Here is a 17,274-nt window from a genome sequence, read left to right as displayed (position 1 = left end):
TAAATTAGTTTGTTTAAAAAAAAGTGGCCGAGGAAGAGAAGTTCATGTAGTACATGAGCACATTTAAGCCATGCGTCAGGAAAAAAAAAAAGCTGTGATCTAAGTGTGTGTGTGGGGGGCTGTGCCCCAGTGCTCTCTAGCAACAGGGAAGAAAAAAGGAGAGAGGTAGAGGAAGGTGGGATGAAGGTCACCGATGATGTCATTTTTCTCTTCATCATGGACAGCTAGTAAATTTACACAGCAGGTGCAGGGAGATAGAGAGAGAGAGAGAACAATAAAAGAGAGGCTGCTTCAAACACATACACACACACACACACACACACACACACTGACCTATACTTAAAGAGATCAGAGGGCAGAGGGTGAAGGTGGGGAGACATTTATTATACATCACATGTTACTTATATAACACACACACACACACTTTCTCCATGGGCTTAGTGATGGTAATTATAGAGTTGAACTGTGAGGCAGTAATGATAATGTTCTACAAGACAGTCTTAATAACAGTGTTTCTCTCTCTCTCTCACACACACACACACACACACACACTTTTATTTAAGTCTTTAGACTCAGTTAAATAAATGCACTCTTGCACTCTTCACTATCATATCTGGGATTTAACACTTTTATACTAACACTGTGTGTGTGTGTGTGTGTGTGTGTGTGTGTGTGAGACAGGTCTAGCTCGTGCTAAATCTGTTCCCAGTCACACGTATTCCAATGAGGTGGTGACTCTGTGGTACCGACCCCCTGATGTTCTTCTTGGTTCTACTGAATATTCCACCTGTCTGGACATGTGGTGAGAGAACGTGCACACACACACACACACACACACACACACACACACACACACACACACACACAAAACACTAAACACTAAACACAATACACATGTTCCTGTTAGGTCTCATGCTTGATGTGAAGTTGTTTATTGTACTACCTATAGACGGGGTATGTGTGTAATACAAACATGGAGTAGTTAAAATAAAACATCAAATAGAATAAAAATTTAAAAATTTAAAAATTGCACCAGAGCAGAATTTACAGAATGGGAGCTCAGTGTGGATGCTGCGTTTAGCTGAACGCACCAGACTCAGGAGAGCCATTAGTCCTGCTTGGTGCTCTTGCCAAACCAGGTTGTGATGCTTCCTGTCAGGATACTATCTATAGTGCAGGTGTAGAAGTTTCTAAACACCATGGAGGACACTGGAAGCTGTCTAGTCTTTCCACTATCGTCAGCAAACTTAATGATGGAGATAGAGTTGGTAGTGGCCACACAGTCCACCTATCTGTAATGATGAGTCCAGTGTCCCCAACCCTGTGGGGCTCCAGTGCTGAGGTTGAGGCTGATGAACATTTACAAAAACAGTTTGAAAAAAAAAAGTGCAAAACTACTATCCTTTACCTTTTTTACAAAATATCAAGTACAATATGTGCGAAAACATACAGTATGCATACACATTGCGCATCAGGGACGCGCATTTGCATGTGTCGACTGGGCAAAGCTCCAGACAGGTGTGGTTCCAGTAGTGAAAAGGAAGTTGTGTTGGGCAGTTATTGAGAATGCGCCTCTCAACAGAGGAAAAAAGTGTTTATAGTTGAGCATTATTTCCACTTGTACATAAGCGGTTGTGAACCGGGACAGAGTTTAAAAAAGGCAGCAAAACAATTACTTCCCATACCTGTCCCATTCCCCCGATCTTACACCCCCTGCTGCCTACTTGTGGGGAGTGTTAAAGGAGAGTGTGTTCAACTGGGAATCCGGGTTGAGGATCTGCGTGAACGATATGAACATATGGGGGGCCATGCACACGCGCTTCGAACACTTACCTTACACATACCGCGGTAAATCAACACAACAATAGTTTGTATGCTAGTTTCCTACAGGAGAATTACAGAGCATTTTGGAGCATACTCTACTTTAAAGACCAGCATCATAAGAGACACATCGCACAAAAAAACAATAAATCCATCCAGCTTGTCAGTTTTGGGCTTCAAAGAGAACCAACAGACTGTGAGCATGCCTTCCTGACTTTGAAAGCTCTCTTCTTTGAGAGAAGAATATAAATCCTGCAGTGTTACTGACTTAAAGTTCTCTACCAGTAGTTTGTCAGACTGCAGATCAAAAACTTCAAGCTGGACATCACCGATTACATTGTCTACACTGCATTATGTGCATTTCACTCTCAATTGGTTTTAATTCTTTAAATCGTCCTGAAAGTTCACTATGCAGTGTCCCGAACATGGATGAGTCCCTGCCTGATAAAAAGTTTAACCTTAATATGAAAGCCCTTACCTGGCATTACATGTCATATACAAATCATTAGTGACATTACAACATCAACAGCAAAGCCAGGTCTGCCTTCCAGTGTGCATCTGAGAGCTCTGTGGATTTATCCTGGATTTTCCCATAAGAAATAATGGAAATTAAAATAATTCGTTCCACATCCCCAAAAAATAAATACATAAAAATAATTAACACAAAATATAAAGTAAAAATAAAACAAATTAACCTGCGCTTTACCTTAATAAATCCTGACAGAAAACTATTTCCGTTTAACCGCACAGGCGCTGTGTGTGTGTGTGTGTGTGTGTGTGTGAAGCTAAAGTAAGAGGAGAAGAGGAATCAGCCCCTTCCCTCTCCCCATCTTACACAGTAAACCTTTCTCCTTTCTTATTTGAGTTTCACACACACATTAACAGAAAGACTGTTTTGCCAGAGAAATTTGCAAGGAGCATCGAGAGCGCAAACTAACGAAGTCACTGCAATAAACAAAATTAAACAAATAAACAAATTAACCTGCACTTTACCTTTAAAAAGAATCACGACAGAGCAGTGTTTCTGTGTAGAGTAGAAAATGTGTGTGTGTGTGTGAACTCGAGTGGAGAAGGGGTTGGGGGGGTGTAAAGGCGAGAGTGTGTGTGTAAAGGGGCACGGTGTCAAATTACACGTGACCACACATAACAATAGGCTGATACAGAAAGGGAGAAATGGATCTTAAACCTTTCTAATGAGACTTTCTTTTGCTTTGCATGCGCACACGTGTGTTATAATAAACAGTACATGCATGCAGTACACACAAACATGCAAGCACAAAGTAAAATATGTTTTATGCACACACACGTGGTCACAGTGTTATTGTACCACAGTGTTAATTATACCAGTCCGAGACGAGCACTCAGACCCAGCAGGGGAGACGATTACCCACAATTCCGCAGCGCAAGAGAGACAAAAACCATTGGGTAAAAAAAAACTCAATTGTGATCACATGATGCTCGGCGTCAAAACAAGAAGCGCATGCGTGTCACATGATACTCGGTATTCGTAAATCAAGACTTGCTCGGTTTTTAAGTCAAAATGTATTTAAAAAATAAATCATAGCGAGTGTGAAAAACTCTCCTGTTATTTTAGTTATGTGCGTTATGGTCCTTGCTACAGGTTTTAGAGCCACTCTATTGAGCTCTTTTTTCCTCCTTCATTGCTCTGTTGTACAGTGTCGCTGTGTAATTTTCCATATTTCAATGAGTGCAAGGACATCACAAATGTTTTAATCGACCCATGGCGCCTGGTAAGGAAATGTTTAATGGTACAATGTTACCTGCCAGTTGCCCATAATTGTCCCACAAAAAGACGTCAGAATTGATTATGACAGAAGAAAATTCTGAATTGAATTACTGTGATACAGTATAAGTTTGTCTGTGTGTGTGTGTCTGTGTATGTGTGTGTGATCTCTGTCTCTGTGGCTGTGATTGGCTGTATGCACAGGGGCGTCGGATGCATCTTCATTGAGATGATTCAGGGCGTTGCTGCATTTCCTGGTATGAAGGATGTACAGGACCAACTGGAAAGGATCTTCCTGGTGAGTTAGACTGCTGTCTCACCCCCTCCCTCCGCCCTTTCCTTATTTCCAATCCTCCTTTTTTCGTTCCTCTTTCTTTTCATATTTAAACAGAACTCATGGACATCATAATCTCATTGGTGGTGTTTTCCCCACAATGCACTGCAGAGAAGAGAGATGGATAGGAAGAGATAGTGATGACCATCTGTTTGTGTGTGTGTGTGTGTGTGTGTGAGAGAGAGAGAGAGAGAGAGAGACTGACTCTTCTTACTGTGGGAGATTTCTGTCTGTCTGCAGGTACTTGGCACTCCATCTGAGGAAACATGGCCAGGTGTTCACTCACTCCCTCACTTTAAACCAGGTGAAAACACACACACACACACACACACACACACACACACACACACACACACACACACACATATTTTCTTTATCATTAAAGATTATAATTAATGATAACAATGAAAAAGGCCACCGTGTTATCAGCCAGAGTGTATGGTAATGGTGTGTGTGTGTGTGTGTGTGTGTTTCTTTTGCAGATCGGTTTCCTGTGTATAGCGCCAAAAAACTTAGACAAGCCTGGAACAAGTGAGTTTAACTACGTGTGTGTATATAAATAATTATATGCAGCTGGGGCCAAAAGTTTTAAAAATGATGCAAATAATAATTTCACTGCTGCTTTAGTGTTTTAAGATCTTTTTTCATCAGATGTTACTCTGGTATACTGAAGTATAATTACAAGCATTTCCAGCTTGTACGAAAGCGCTTCCATCAGTTCTGTGTCATGCCAACAGTAAAACATCCTGAGACCAGTTATGTGTGGGGTCACTTTTTAGTTGAGGGAGTTGACTCACTCTCAATTTTTACCTTAAAAAACAGCCATGAATAAAGAATGGTGCAAAAACCTTCTCAGAGAGCAACTTCCCCCAAGTGTTCCCATCCAAGAACAGTTTGGTGATGAACAGTGCCTTTTCCAGCATGATGGAGCGCCTCACTCTAAAGCAAAGTCATAACTCAGAACAAAACATTTTGGGTCCATGACCAGAAAACTCCCAAGACTTTAATCACAGTGGGAACTTGTGGTCGATCCTCAAGAGGCGGGTAGACAAACAAAAACACACAAATTCAGACAAACTCCAAGCATTGATTATGTAAGAATGGGCTGCTCTACCAGTCAGGGTGTGGCCCAAAGGATGATTGACAGCATGTCAGGGTGAACTACAGAAGTCTTGAAAAAGAAGATCAACACTGCAAAGTCTTTACATAAACTTAATGTACAATAGGAGCCATCTCAAACGGCTGCCTGGACCATGGCAGAACCATGACAAGTTTGTGCACGATCCATGCATGAAATGTGATCCCCCGCGATGACACAATTCACGATGCCCCGCCCTGTAAACGCCCCCATAAGCTTTCTAATAAGATGGTTGCAATGCTGTAGGATCCCACCAGGTGGAGCAGTGACTGCTTCAATTAACTGCAGTGTCCAGGCAGCCCTATACAGTATGTTTAATAAAAACAAAAACAAAAAATCACTTAATACACAACCCATAATTCTTATGCTATTTAACATTAATTAATTGATGAAATAATAAAACTTGTAATAAAAATATTTTTCAAGACATTCTTAATGATCCTTAAAGACATGATAAGATCTGTAATTTATCTCTACTGATTGATGTGGGTACAGAATACAAATGAAGACTATTTTATCTAGTTCCATTTAATACACTGATAAATAATATTTTGCTGCAAAGTAAAGCTCAAAATGTAACTTCTGCTTGGGTTTGTTTTCGTTATATTTTTGATGTTTTCGCTGATTTTTTTTCACTGATAGTCAAAAATTTGCATAACAAAGGCGATTAATGGCGCATAATACATAATATCTGGAAGAAATATCTGCCCATACGGATCAGTATTTCTTTCGTCATTTAATCATGCATAACGTCCCCTATCAAACCTGATGGGGCATTAATCACTTATCACAACTGTGAATAGATGCGGCAGCAGAGACAGATTAAATCCTCATAAACATTCACACTTGAAAACAGTACTAAAAAAACGTCCAGACGGTTGGCGCCTGTTATACTATTATATTTTTACTGGATTTATGCATTTTTAAACAAAAAACAAAAAACAAAAAAATATATATACAAAATAAAATGAATTAAATCAATCACCGATTATTGCTAAAGTTTATGGGGGGCTTCTTAGTCTTTTGTTTATTTTATTTCTTTTAATTTATTTTTAAACTACAACAAAACACAACAAAAGAGAACACACAACCAACATCAGACAAACACCAGGATGCCTTATGAGATATTTATAAAAAAAAAAAAAAAAGTAATCTTCTTCACACCATTTCTTTATAGTACCATATTATCTGTGTTCATACCAAACAATGCAATAAATGGAGTTGGCTTTGCTGTCTCTCCAAATATTCCAAAAAACGTTTCAAAGATATTGGTCCAGAACATGTAGAGTCTTGGACAAGTCCAGAACATATGCAGCAGAGTTGCAGGAGCCTGCCTGCATCTGTCACATGTGGTGTCTATATCAGGTTTAATCTTAGAAAGTCTGACTTTTGACCAATGTAGACGATGCACAATCTTAAATTGTATTACAGCATGTCTAAGGCAATTGGATGATGATAAAATTCCCTGTATTATTTTGTGCCAGATTTTCTCTGAAATTGGTTCATCTAGATCTGTCTTCCATTTATTTCTGAGTATCATGTACTGTTAGGCATAGAGGGGGATGATGTTAAACAGATGAGTTTTAAGTCTAGATTTAAATGTGACTAATGTTTTAACACATCTGATCTCTTCTGGAAGCTGGTTCCAACTGCAGGAGCATAATAGCTAAAAGCTGACTCCCCTTGTTTAGTGTGAACCCTTGGTATTACCAACTGACTCGATCCTGATGATCTGAGTGGTCTGTTAGGGTTAATTCAGTGAGCATATCTGTAATGTATTTAGGTTCTAGCCCTTTGAGTGATTTATAAACAAGTAAAATCAAATTTTAATCAAATTCAAATTTAAATTTTATTTGTCAAATACACAGTCATACACAGTACGATATGCAGTGAAATGCTTAGACAACTGCTCATGACCTAAGAATATGAATAGGAAATAAATATGAAAATTAAAATAAAGGGTAAGTTTAACTAGGGAAAAATAAAATAAAAATATACAAATAAAAGTTAAAAATAAAATATCTGTACACAAAATACACAATATAGAAAATATATGGAAAATATATGAAAAAATGTAAAACAATAAGAGCAGCCGAATAAATGGTAATAAAAGAATGGTTATGTCCATGGGTGTGCAATCCACATATTAAAAGTGACTTGTGCAGTGCAAATATGCTTAAAGTGATTTGTGCTGGAGTGATTTGATGTGATTTGATTTGATGACCACGAAGTGTAGTTGTGCAGTGGCCAATAGTGTAAACAAATGTCCAGAATGTCCAGTGTGTGTGTAAAAACCATGTGTGTGAGTCAGTACTGTGTGGTGGTGTGATTGTGATTGAGAGATCGTATTGCCTGCGGGAAGAAGCTCCTCCTCAGTCTCTCTGTGTTGGCCTTCAGGGAGCGGAATCGCTTTCCTGACCTCAACAGAGCGAACAGTCCATTGTTGGGGTGGCTGAGGTCCTTCACTATCTTCCTGGCCTTGGTCCAGCACCGCTTTCTGTAGATTGAGTGCAGGTCAGGGAGCTCTGTGCGGATGGTGCGCTCAGCTGATCGCACAACCCTCTGTAAAGCTCGTCTGTCCTGCATGGTGCTGTTCCCGAACCAGGTTGAGATGTTTCCCGTCAGGATGCTCTCTATGGTACAGGAGTAAAAGTTCCTGAGCACCTTGGAGGGCAGTCGGAAGTCTCTCAAGCGTCTGAGGTGATAGAGACGCTGTCGGGCCTTTTTCACCACGGTGTTGATGTGACCGGACCATAACAGGTCCTGCGTGATGTGAACACCGGTATTTGAAGCTGTCCACTCTCTCCACTGGCCTCTCGTTGATGACGGGGGTCTGGTAGTTCCTCTCCTGCTTGGTGCTGAAGTCCACTACCAACTCCTTTGTCTTACTGACGTTTAGAAGGAGGTTGTTCCTTTGGCACCAGTTCTCCAGATTCCTAATCTCCTTCAGGTAGGCCGTCTCGTTGTTATCAGAGATCAGGCCCACCACGACGGTGTCGTCAGCAAATTTAATGATGGTGGTGGAGCTGGTAGTGGCCACACAGTCATATGTGTACAAAGAGTACAGCAGGGGGCTCAGAACACAACCCTGGGGGCTCCAGTGCTGAGAGTGATGGAGGCTGAGACGTGTCCGCCCATCCTTACTGCCTGTGGTCTGCCAGTTAGGAAGTTGGAGATCCACTGACACATAGATGAGCTGAGTCCCAGGTACTCCAGCTTGGTGGTGAATGTGGAGGGAATTATGGTATTAAATGCAGAGCTGTAGTCGATGAAGAGCATTTTAACATAATTCCCCCTTCTAGTGTCCAAGTGAGTAAGTGATGTGTGGAGGAGATGTGAGAATGCATCGTCTGTGGAACGATTTGGACGGTAAGCGAACTGAAGTGGGTCCAGTGTGTCAGGTAGTGATGAAATGATGAAGTCTCTGAACAGGCGTTCAAAGCACTTCATCACTACTGAGGTGAGGGCTACACGGCGATAGTCTTTGAGTGAAGCAGGATGAGGTTTCTTCGGGGCAGGTACAATGATGGACTCTTTGAAGCATGTGGGAATCACCGACTGAGATAAAGAGAGGTTGAATATCTCAGTTAACACAGGTTCTAGCTGGTCTGCGCAGGCTCTGAGAATACGGCCTGAGATGCTGTCTGGTCCTGCTGCTTTCCTGGTGTTCACTCTCTTGAAGGCTCTCCTCACGTCATGCTCGGTGATGATGAACGCGTTTCCGGTGCTGGCAGTGTCTTCCTGCCTGCAGCCGTTAGCGCCGCTAGCATTAGCATCGCTAGCGTCTTTAGCTGCAGCCTCACAGCGAGCATAGAAAGTGTTCAGCTCGTCTGCCAGAGTCACGTCCGTGTTCGTCATTCCGGTTGTTGGTGTTTTATAGTCCGTAATTGTCCTTAATCCCTGCCACAGGCTCCTAGAGTCACTCTGTTGGAGTTGTGACTCTAGTTTCCTTCCATAGCGGTGCTTCGCCTCTTTTACCACCTTCCGGACGTTGTATGACGCAGCCTTGTATGGTTCCATGTCCCCCGACGCGAGTCCCGTGTTGTAGGCAGCGGTGCGAGATCTCAGAGCGTCGCGGATGGTTTTATCCACCCACGGCTTCTGGTTGGGAAACGTTTTAATAGTCTTTTTCTCTACGGTATCATCCGCTAGTTTCCCAATAAATCCCACAACCGCTTCTGTAAACACGCTGACGTCATCATCGGAGCTGTTTCTGAACATGTCCCAGTCTGCGTCATCGAGTGCGTCCTGTAACGCGGCCACCGATTGGTCCGTCCAGCGCGCGACCTCCCTCTGAACCGGAACTTTCTGTTTTAGCCTTTGTTTGTATTTTGGCATGAGGAAGATGGCGGCGTGGTCGGATTTACCAAACGGAGGGCGAGATTGTGCCTTGTAGCCGTCCTTGACTGTAGTGTAACAGTGGTCCAGTGTCCTTTCACCCCTGGTGGGGCAGGTGATGTGCTGATAAAAGTTTGGCGCTGCGCATTTAAGATTGGCACTATTAAAGTCCCCCGCCACAATGAGCTGAGGTGTTGTGATTGTTGTTGTGTAAGTGCATCATGCAGCTCGCATAGGGCAGTGTCCGTGTCCGCTTGTGGTGGAATATAAACGGCGCTGATTATGACCGATGTGAACTCCCGAGGTAGATAAAAAGGACGACACATGATGGACAGTAGTTCCAGATTTGGTGTGCAGGAGCGTGTGAGAGGAACTGCTGTTGCACCAGCTGCTGTTCACTCTCAAACACACGCCGGCTCCACTCCACTTCCCCGAGTCCCGTGTCCTGTCCATGCGGTGAATCGAGAAGAACTCGGCCGGCTGGATGGCGTGGTCCGGCACCGCTGGGTTCAGCCATGTCTCGGTGAAGCAGAGGAGATTGCAGTTCCGAATGTCTCTCTGGAACTTTATCCTGGCCCTGAGGTCATCGAGCTTGTTCTCCAGTGACTGGACGTTGGCGAGCAGGATGCTAGGCAGAGGTGTGCGGTGTGCACGGGCTCTCAGCCGGCTCTCAGTTCCTGATGCCGGCTTGTTTCCCTCGAGGCTGCCGCTTCGCGTCGCGTCCTTTGTTGTCCCTCAGGATCTCACTCGGCCAGCTCGGATCCGGAGTTAAAAACGTTGAATTGTAAGTACATTGTACACCAATAGAAACAAGAGTGTCTCTATCATAACTAATGTACTCCATGGTGGTAATTTTGCCGGTTTTAAAACGCTGTAAACGCCGTAAACTAACTTAAAAGACAAAACAAAGAAAAGGTGGTCGGAGCAGTCGTGACGGCAGCCAACCTCACCGGCGCCATCTTGGATAGCAGTACTTTAAAATCTATCCTAAATGTTACAGGAAGCCAGTGTAAGGACCTGAGGACTGGTGTTATTGAGGACTCAAATTTTACATTTACTGAGGACTCAAATTTTCTGGTTCTAGTCAGAATCCTGGCAGCAGCCTTCTGGATGAGCTGCAGCTGTCTAATGGTCTTTGTGGGAAGGCCGTTGAGGAGACCATTACAATATTCCACCCTGCTGGTGATAAAGGAAGCATTGGGATTGATTGGAAGCAAAAACATCTAATATTTGCAATGTTTTTAAGATGATAGTATGCTGATTTAGTTACTGCTCTGACATGACTACTAAAACTAAGGCCGGTCTCCAAAAACACCCTAAGATTCTTGACTTGATTTTTAGTTATCTGACTCCTAGAGTGAATGTATGCGTTCACCTTTAGAGCTTTATCTTTGTTTCCAAATGCAATGACTTCAGTTTTCTCCTTGTTTAACTGAAGAACATTTTGGCACATCCAACTGTTAATTTCATCAGTGCATTGGCAGAGGGAGTCTATGAGACTATACTCATTTGGAGATAACTAAAATCTAAAGAGACTAGACAGACTAGGATCTAAACAGGTTAGTAGTTAAATGGTTGGTATTTATACAAACTAAGAACTAAACATGCAGGAGAGGTTACTTACACACAAGGGTAAGCACACAAAAGGCTAATTCTCCTAGAGGCTAATCCTGCTAGGAGACACAGAGACAAAGAGACATACTAAATCAGGCCAGATGCAAACTTAACTTAAACCGCTCCAGAAAACCAATGCCAACTAAACAAACTGAAACAGAACATAACAAGACAAAATAAATACCCCACTTAACAGAACCCGTAATAATGCTTGATCCAGTTTCCCAAAACAACCAGCTATTTATAACGTAACTAATGATCTACCTTGTTCAGGTGAGCACCCGCATTACCTGACCAAGGTGCTTTTTGGGAAACTGAGTCTACCAACCAAAATTACAAAACAAAAACAGTGCCCTCTAGTGGTGAACCCTCACACTCAGTAAGTCTAAGGGTGTTGAATCATACACATTGAGTAATTCATAGATCCTGGGTATAGTTTATTTTTGGACAGATTCACATTCAAATATTGAACCTGATAAAGAAAGTGTAGGGCATGATGGGAAATTATTAGAATTCAATGCCACAAAGTTCCGAAGCTACAAGTACAAAATTTACATCCACATAAAGTTCAGACAATGAGACCAAACCCTTTCTAACCCAAACTTTAAAAGCATCATCCATCATAGATGGAACAAACATGCTGGGCAGCCTGCGGTAACTCCTTAAGGGAAAACGATAGTCTGAATTAGTTCCAGATTTTAACTGAATGTATAACAACTGGATTAGAGGTCAAACTAGAGATTGGTTAAATAAATGGTATTTTAGAACACAATAATGTTTTAGAGAAGTGGGCCTAACCGAGGCCCCCTCCAGAATTGTCTAAACGGGGAGATTAATGTCATTATTTACCCAGGACATCAGCGCTCTTATATTGGCTGCCCAGTAATAATACATGGAATTTGGAAGTGCCATCCCTCATTTTGCGCGAGGTCTCTGCAGTATACTTCTTTTATTTCTTGGTGTTTTTTTGTTCCAAATAAAGGTTAAAATCTTATTTTTTAATTTGGAAAATAAAGATTTGGTTAAGAATAACAGAAGGCACTAAAAATATACAAAAACTCGGGCAATACACTCATTTTTATTGTATTAATTCTTCCACCCATGAAAGATGGAGGTGGTCCCAGCGCTTAAGATCTTGTTTTAGATTGGATAAGAGAGGTGGATAAAAGTCTTTATGATTATGCGTAACCCAAATCCCAAGGTATTTAAATTTTTAAGGCTAATTTTAAATTGAGCTTAAAGATGACAGACTGACCCCATCACCAACAGGCATTAGTTCACTTTTCTGAATGTTAACTTTATTGCCAGATATTTTGCCAAACTCTGTAAGTAGAGTCACTAACTTAGGTAAGTTTGTCAGGGATTGTGACAAGTATAATAACATGTCGTCCGCATAAAGCGAAACCTTATGTTCCAATCCTGCCCGTTGAATACCCTGGATATTGGCTCTGTGTTTCAAAGTTGAAGCAAGTGGTTCCATTGCGACTGCAAATAGGAGTGGAGACAGAGGGCATCTCTGCCTCGTGCCACGGTAAAGCTCAAAAAAAGCAGATATGCTGTTATTAGTATGCACAGTGGCTAATGGAGATCCACGATATTAGCCAAATCTAAACCTTTCCAGTGTATTAAAAAGATAACTCCATTCCACACAGTCAAATGCCTTTTCTGCATCCAATGAGAGAACTACCAGGTGGAGAGGGGCCATAAAGAATATTCAAAAGTCGTCTGATGGTAAAAAAAGAATAACGATTCTTAAAAAACCCTGTTTGGTCAGGTTATATGATGGAGGGCAACACCCCGTCTAAACGTCGCGCAAGGACTTTAGCAAGCACTTTGGCATCAGTATTAAGAAGGGAGATTCAACAGATGAGCTACACTCAAGAGGGTTCTTGTCTTTGTTAAGGATTAATGAAATAACTGCCTGACGCATGGTTGGTGGTAGGGATTTTACTGAAAGTAACTCTTCAAAAACTGAAAACAATAAAGGGGAAAGCTGCTCTGAAAATTTTTTAAAGAAATCTGTTGGGAAACCATCTGGTCCCGGTGATTTGCCATTCTGCATAGATCTAATTGCTGAGGCTATCTCTTCCACAGTGATACTTTTTTCCAATTCAGCGACCGTCACTGGATCTATAGAAGGGATATGTATATTATTGAAAAAGTCCTCCAGGGAACGCAGATCGACACATGAAACGGAAGTATATAGTGACTACCTATAAGTTTGGAAACATGATTTAATTTTAAGGCTATCAGTATTGTTTAAGCATTGCTCATCGTTAATTACAGGGATGGACTAATTGGCAATCAATTGTCTTAGTTGATGAGCAAGTGTTCGCCCAGCCTTGTCCCCATGCTTATAGGACATATGTCTTGATTTAGAAATAAGATATTCAGCCTGCCTTGTTCACAGGAGATCAAACTCAGTCTGCAAAAGTATACGCTTTTTCATTGTGTCTGCAGAGGGTATATAACTATATAGTCTATCTAGCTTCAGTATCTCATCAGCCAGTTCTTTAAGGCATGCAGTGTCATTTTTATTCTTCCTTGCGAAATTTAAAATGATCTGCCCTCGTAAATATGCCTAAGAGAACATACCTGGTGTTTGGTTGATCTCAAGGAATAATGTAATCTCAGAGGAAATGAGTCTAGTAAAATCTTCCTCTGATAGAAGCAAAGAGTTGAACCTCCAGGGACGGTAGTTGGATTGTGTATTGGGGATATGCATTTTCATAATTAGGGGACCATGATCAGATATAACTGTAGCTCCGTAATGACATTTGGTAATAAAAGGAAGAAATCTCTTGTCTAGAAAAAAAGTATCTATATGCGAAAAGGTCTTATGAACAGAGGAAAAGAAGGAATATTTTCTGGACGTAGGGTTACGAAACCCCCAAATGTCAGCTATACCATATGATTTTATAAAAAGTTTAATTGAACATGCTGATTTAGAAAGAGGAACTTTTTCGGATAAGCTACGGTCTAAAACGGGGGGAGTACACAATTCGCCACCAAAATAAGATGGTGCGATGATGTATCTGGTAACTGAGAGAATAGGTTTGAAAAGAATGCAGGGTTATCCCAGATGACTGGGAGGGAATAAAGCTGGCCCACCACAAAAACATATCGCCCCAAGGAATCAACCTCTACACTAGTCATAGTGAATACTGTATTTTTCTTGATGAGTATGACCACACCTTTGGCTTTGAATGGAAATTGGATTCATTTTTGTGAAGCTGCTTTGAGACAATGACCATTGTTAAAAGCACCATATAAATAAAATTGAATTAAATTGAAATACATATATATATATAATGTGTATATATATATAATATGAAATCCATAAGAGCAACTCATTGAAAGCAAGTGAAAATTAACATGGACATTTGACAGAATAAGTCTGGTAGAAAAAAAAGAAAAAAACAATACCCCTCCCCCATCACCTACAAAAACATGGTGAACATAATACCCTCCAAAAACAAATCCACACATTAAGTGTTTGTGTTGAGCCAACAGCTCCCGCTCCCACCAAACCCACCATACTAAAGTAACTCAAATAGCGCATTATGATATGTTGTAAAATCTGCGGAATAACATAGTAATAACAGTAAGAATAATTATGGTAATAACAGCGGCAAAGCAACGGCAAAGACAATAATATTAGACGCTTCTCTTAAAATGCCACTAAGCAACACAAGCTCACAACTGAGGAAGAGCCATATTATTAATTAAAAGATATAATAAAATAATAATAAGTATTTTAAAAAGTAAAAAAGGAAACCTCAACGGTACACTGATATTAGAATTTGTGATGTTTTCATCAGCAGCGAGACTATTAAGTAAATATTGCTGTGTCAGAATTATCTGTGGAAAGTCTCCTGCTAATGACTGAATAGTACCCTGTACGCCCTCTGGGAGGAGCTAAAAACAATGCAAACGAAAGGTCACTGCTCCACTGAAGCGTGGTCTAGGCTGGAAAACCTTATAGACGGATAGAAGCCAAATGTTTGCACAATTTTTAAGCCTCTGCAGGGATAATGTTCTTCTTAATATACCTCATGGCTTCCTCTGCATCTGTGAATACCTTTTCTCTCCCGTCGTGTGAAACACGTAAACGGGCTGGGTATAGGATCCCAAACCGGACACCCTGACGATTACGCAGTAATTTCTGAGCCTAGGTAAACGCAGCCCTTGCCTTGGCAACACTCGCAATATAATCCGGAAAGATGGCGACTGATTCTCCGTTAAATCTCAGCGGAGCCCAAGCGCGCGCACTCGACACAGTCTTGGTGATAGTGAAGTTTGGCCATGATGACACACGCTTTTCCATCCAATCTGCTTTGTGCCTGAATTCTATGCGAGTGGTCCACAAGCATTTACATTTACATTTAGGCATTTGGCAGACGCTCTTATCCAGAGCGACTTACAAAAAGTGCTTTAAAGTTTACATCATTGGATACATACTTACACTGGGTTAACTAGGTTAATAACTAAGTGCCATTAGTCCAACACAACTGGGAAGAGTTTTTTTTTTGGGGGGGGGGGTGTTAATTCAAGTACTGGAGAAACAGATGCGTCTTGAGTCGTCGATTAAAGATAGTTAAAGTCTCAGCTGTACGGACATCTAGAGAAAGTTCATTCCACCACCTAGGTGCCAGAACAGAAAAGAGCCTTGATGAATGCCGCCCTCGATCCCTGAGAGATGGTGGAATGAGGCGAGCAGTGCTGGAGGATCGGAGGGAACATGGAGCAGTGCGTGAAACAAGCACATCCTTCTCCAGTTGTAGTGTTTCTTTCAGCAGCCTCGAAACAAACACAGTAGAGTTTGATCTATCTGTCTCAGCTACCCCCACTATCCTGATATTACATCTTCTCATCCTTCCCTCCATGTTCTCACATTTTCGTCTTAGCTCAGCTACCTCTGTTTTCAAACAAGTGACCACAGATTTAAAAGTTGTCACCTTGTCCGACCACATTGATAGGCCGCCTTCCACGTCCTGTATTTGTTCCATTTCGGAGTGAAACGCTACCACATTGTTTATAATTTCCCTTTTAACGGATTGTATCTAGTTTTTAAGGGTGCTGAAATCATCGGCAAGCGAATTTTTTAGTTCAGCCGTAATTACTGCTGAGATATCTTTTGTTAATGAGCGAAGAATCTCGGATTTCAAGGCATTAGCATCCATTTTCTTTGGACTGCTCAAGTGGTGGAGCACGAAGACGAGGCGACGTTGGGCCTAGTGTTGGATGACGCGTTATTTGCGTAGTTTTTCCGCCATTGACTCGCATATTAATTTTTCCCTCATTTCAAAGTGAAAATCATATCAAATTTTATATAGTGTTTTGTAAAATAAAGTGCTTATTTACATAAAAAACAAGAGTTCGGCGAGAGCACGAGCCAAACACGTTCTACTCTATTGCCATGCAAGAGCGCCCACCCGTTTATTTTACTTCTGACTCGGAACCAGTGGTCCGCTTTCAGATCCGGAAATCTTTGTATGACACACTCGTGCACCTTGTCTTTTAAATTCTTGTGCAATTTGGCTTTTCACCTGCTTTGCCCAGCTCTGGTAGGTCTCATAATCCCCACCAGCGCACATACCGTACACTGTAAGAGCACTTATTAATACACAATACTAAAATGCATTAAACACTTATTTCCTGTTTTTTTCTATTGTAAATATGGCTTATTAAAGATGCACTGTTTTATGGGACATGGCAGTTTTGTAATATTCAGCAAAATAAACAGTCTATGGCGAATTTACTGTAAACGTGTCAAAGTCATGGTGTAAAAGAGACAAGTCTCTTCAGATCCTTCTGCACTACTGTTATCAAGGTGTAAATTATTAACGTATTGATATATCTCACTTGTGTTCTTAGGTTTAATCAAGACAATGTTGATGCACTAACGGTTAAAGTGCCACAGGTGTGTGCTCTTGCTCTTGTGCGCTGACAGGTCCAAAGAACCCCCTTCAAACACAGCATTTAGCACCTTCTAACAGTCAGTAGTGGGGGGAAAACCGAACATTCTCCATTGAGATTTCTCACCTTACCATTTTCTGCATTTTACCACCTGCACCTTACCACCTGCATTTTCCACTCCTCCTAAGTTTGTCTTTGTTCTTTTAATGTAGTTCTTAAAGCCCAAAGCATTTTTAAAATAAGAAAAAAAATATGGGTAACTTAAGCACAAAATAGCACAGATGCAGATGATCAAGTGTTTAATTGTTGTCATTTTTTCAAACATGATCTCCCAACTTGGCATTTATAGAGATTCAGACAGACTGA

General features: G+C 41.3%; 1 protein-coding gene across 3 annotated transcripts in view; it reads left to right on the top strand.

Annotated features, from left to right (window-relative positions):
• cdk14 (cyclin-dependent kinase 14) overlaps positions 1-17,274 on the top strand; it is a 49,131-nt gene that overhangs the window by 27,501 nt on the left and 4,356 nt on the right. For all 3 annotated transcript variants that reach the window (XM_053490699.1, XM_053490700.1, XM_053490701.1), the window contains 4 exons: positions 682-802; positions 3,770-3,863; positions 4,140-4,203; positions 4,382-4,430. In XM_053490699.1, coding sequence (XP_053346674.1) covers positions 682-802; positions 3,770-3,863; positions 4,140-4,203; positions 4,382-4,430 — 328 coding nt within the window. The remainder of the gene's footprint in view (positions 1-681; positions 803-3,769; positions 3,864-4,139; positions 4,204-4,381; positions 4,431-17,274) is intronic.

The sequence above is a fragment of the Clarias gariepinus genome, unplaced genomic scaffold (genome assembly GCF_024256425.1).
Source record: "Clarias gariepinus isolate MV-2021 ecotype Netherlands unplaced genomic scaffold, CGAR_prim_01v2 scaffold_30, whole genome shotgun sequence".
NCBI lineage: Eukaryota > Metazoa > Chordata > Actinopteri > Siluriformes > Clariidae > Clarias > Clarias gariepinus.
This window is presented reverse-complemented; position numbering and strand designations above follow the sequence as displayed.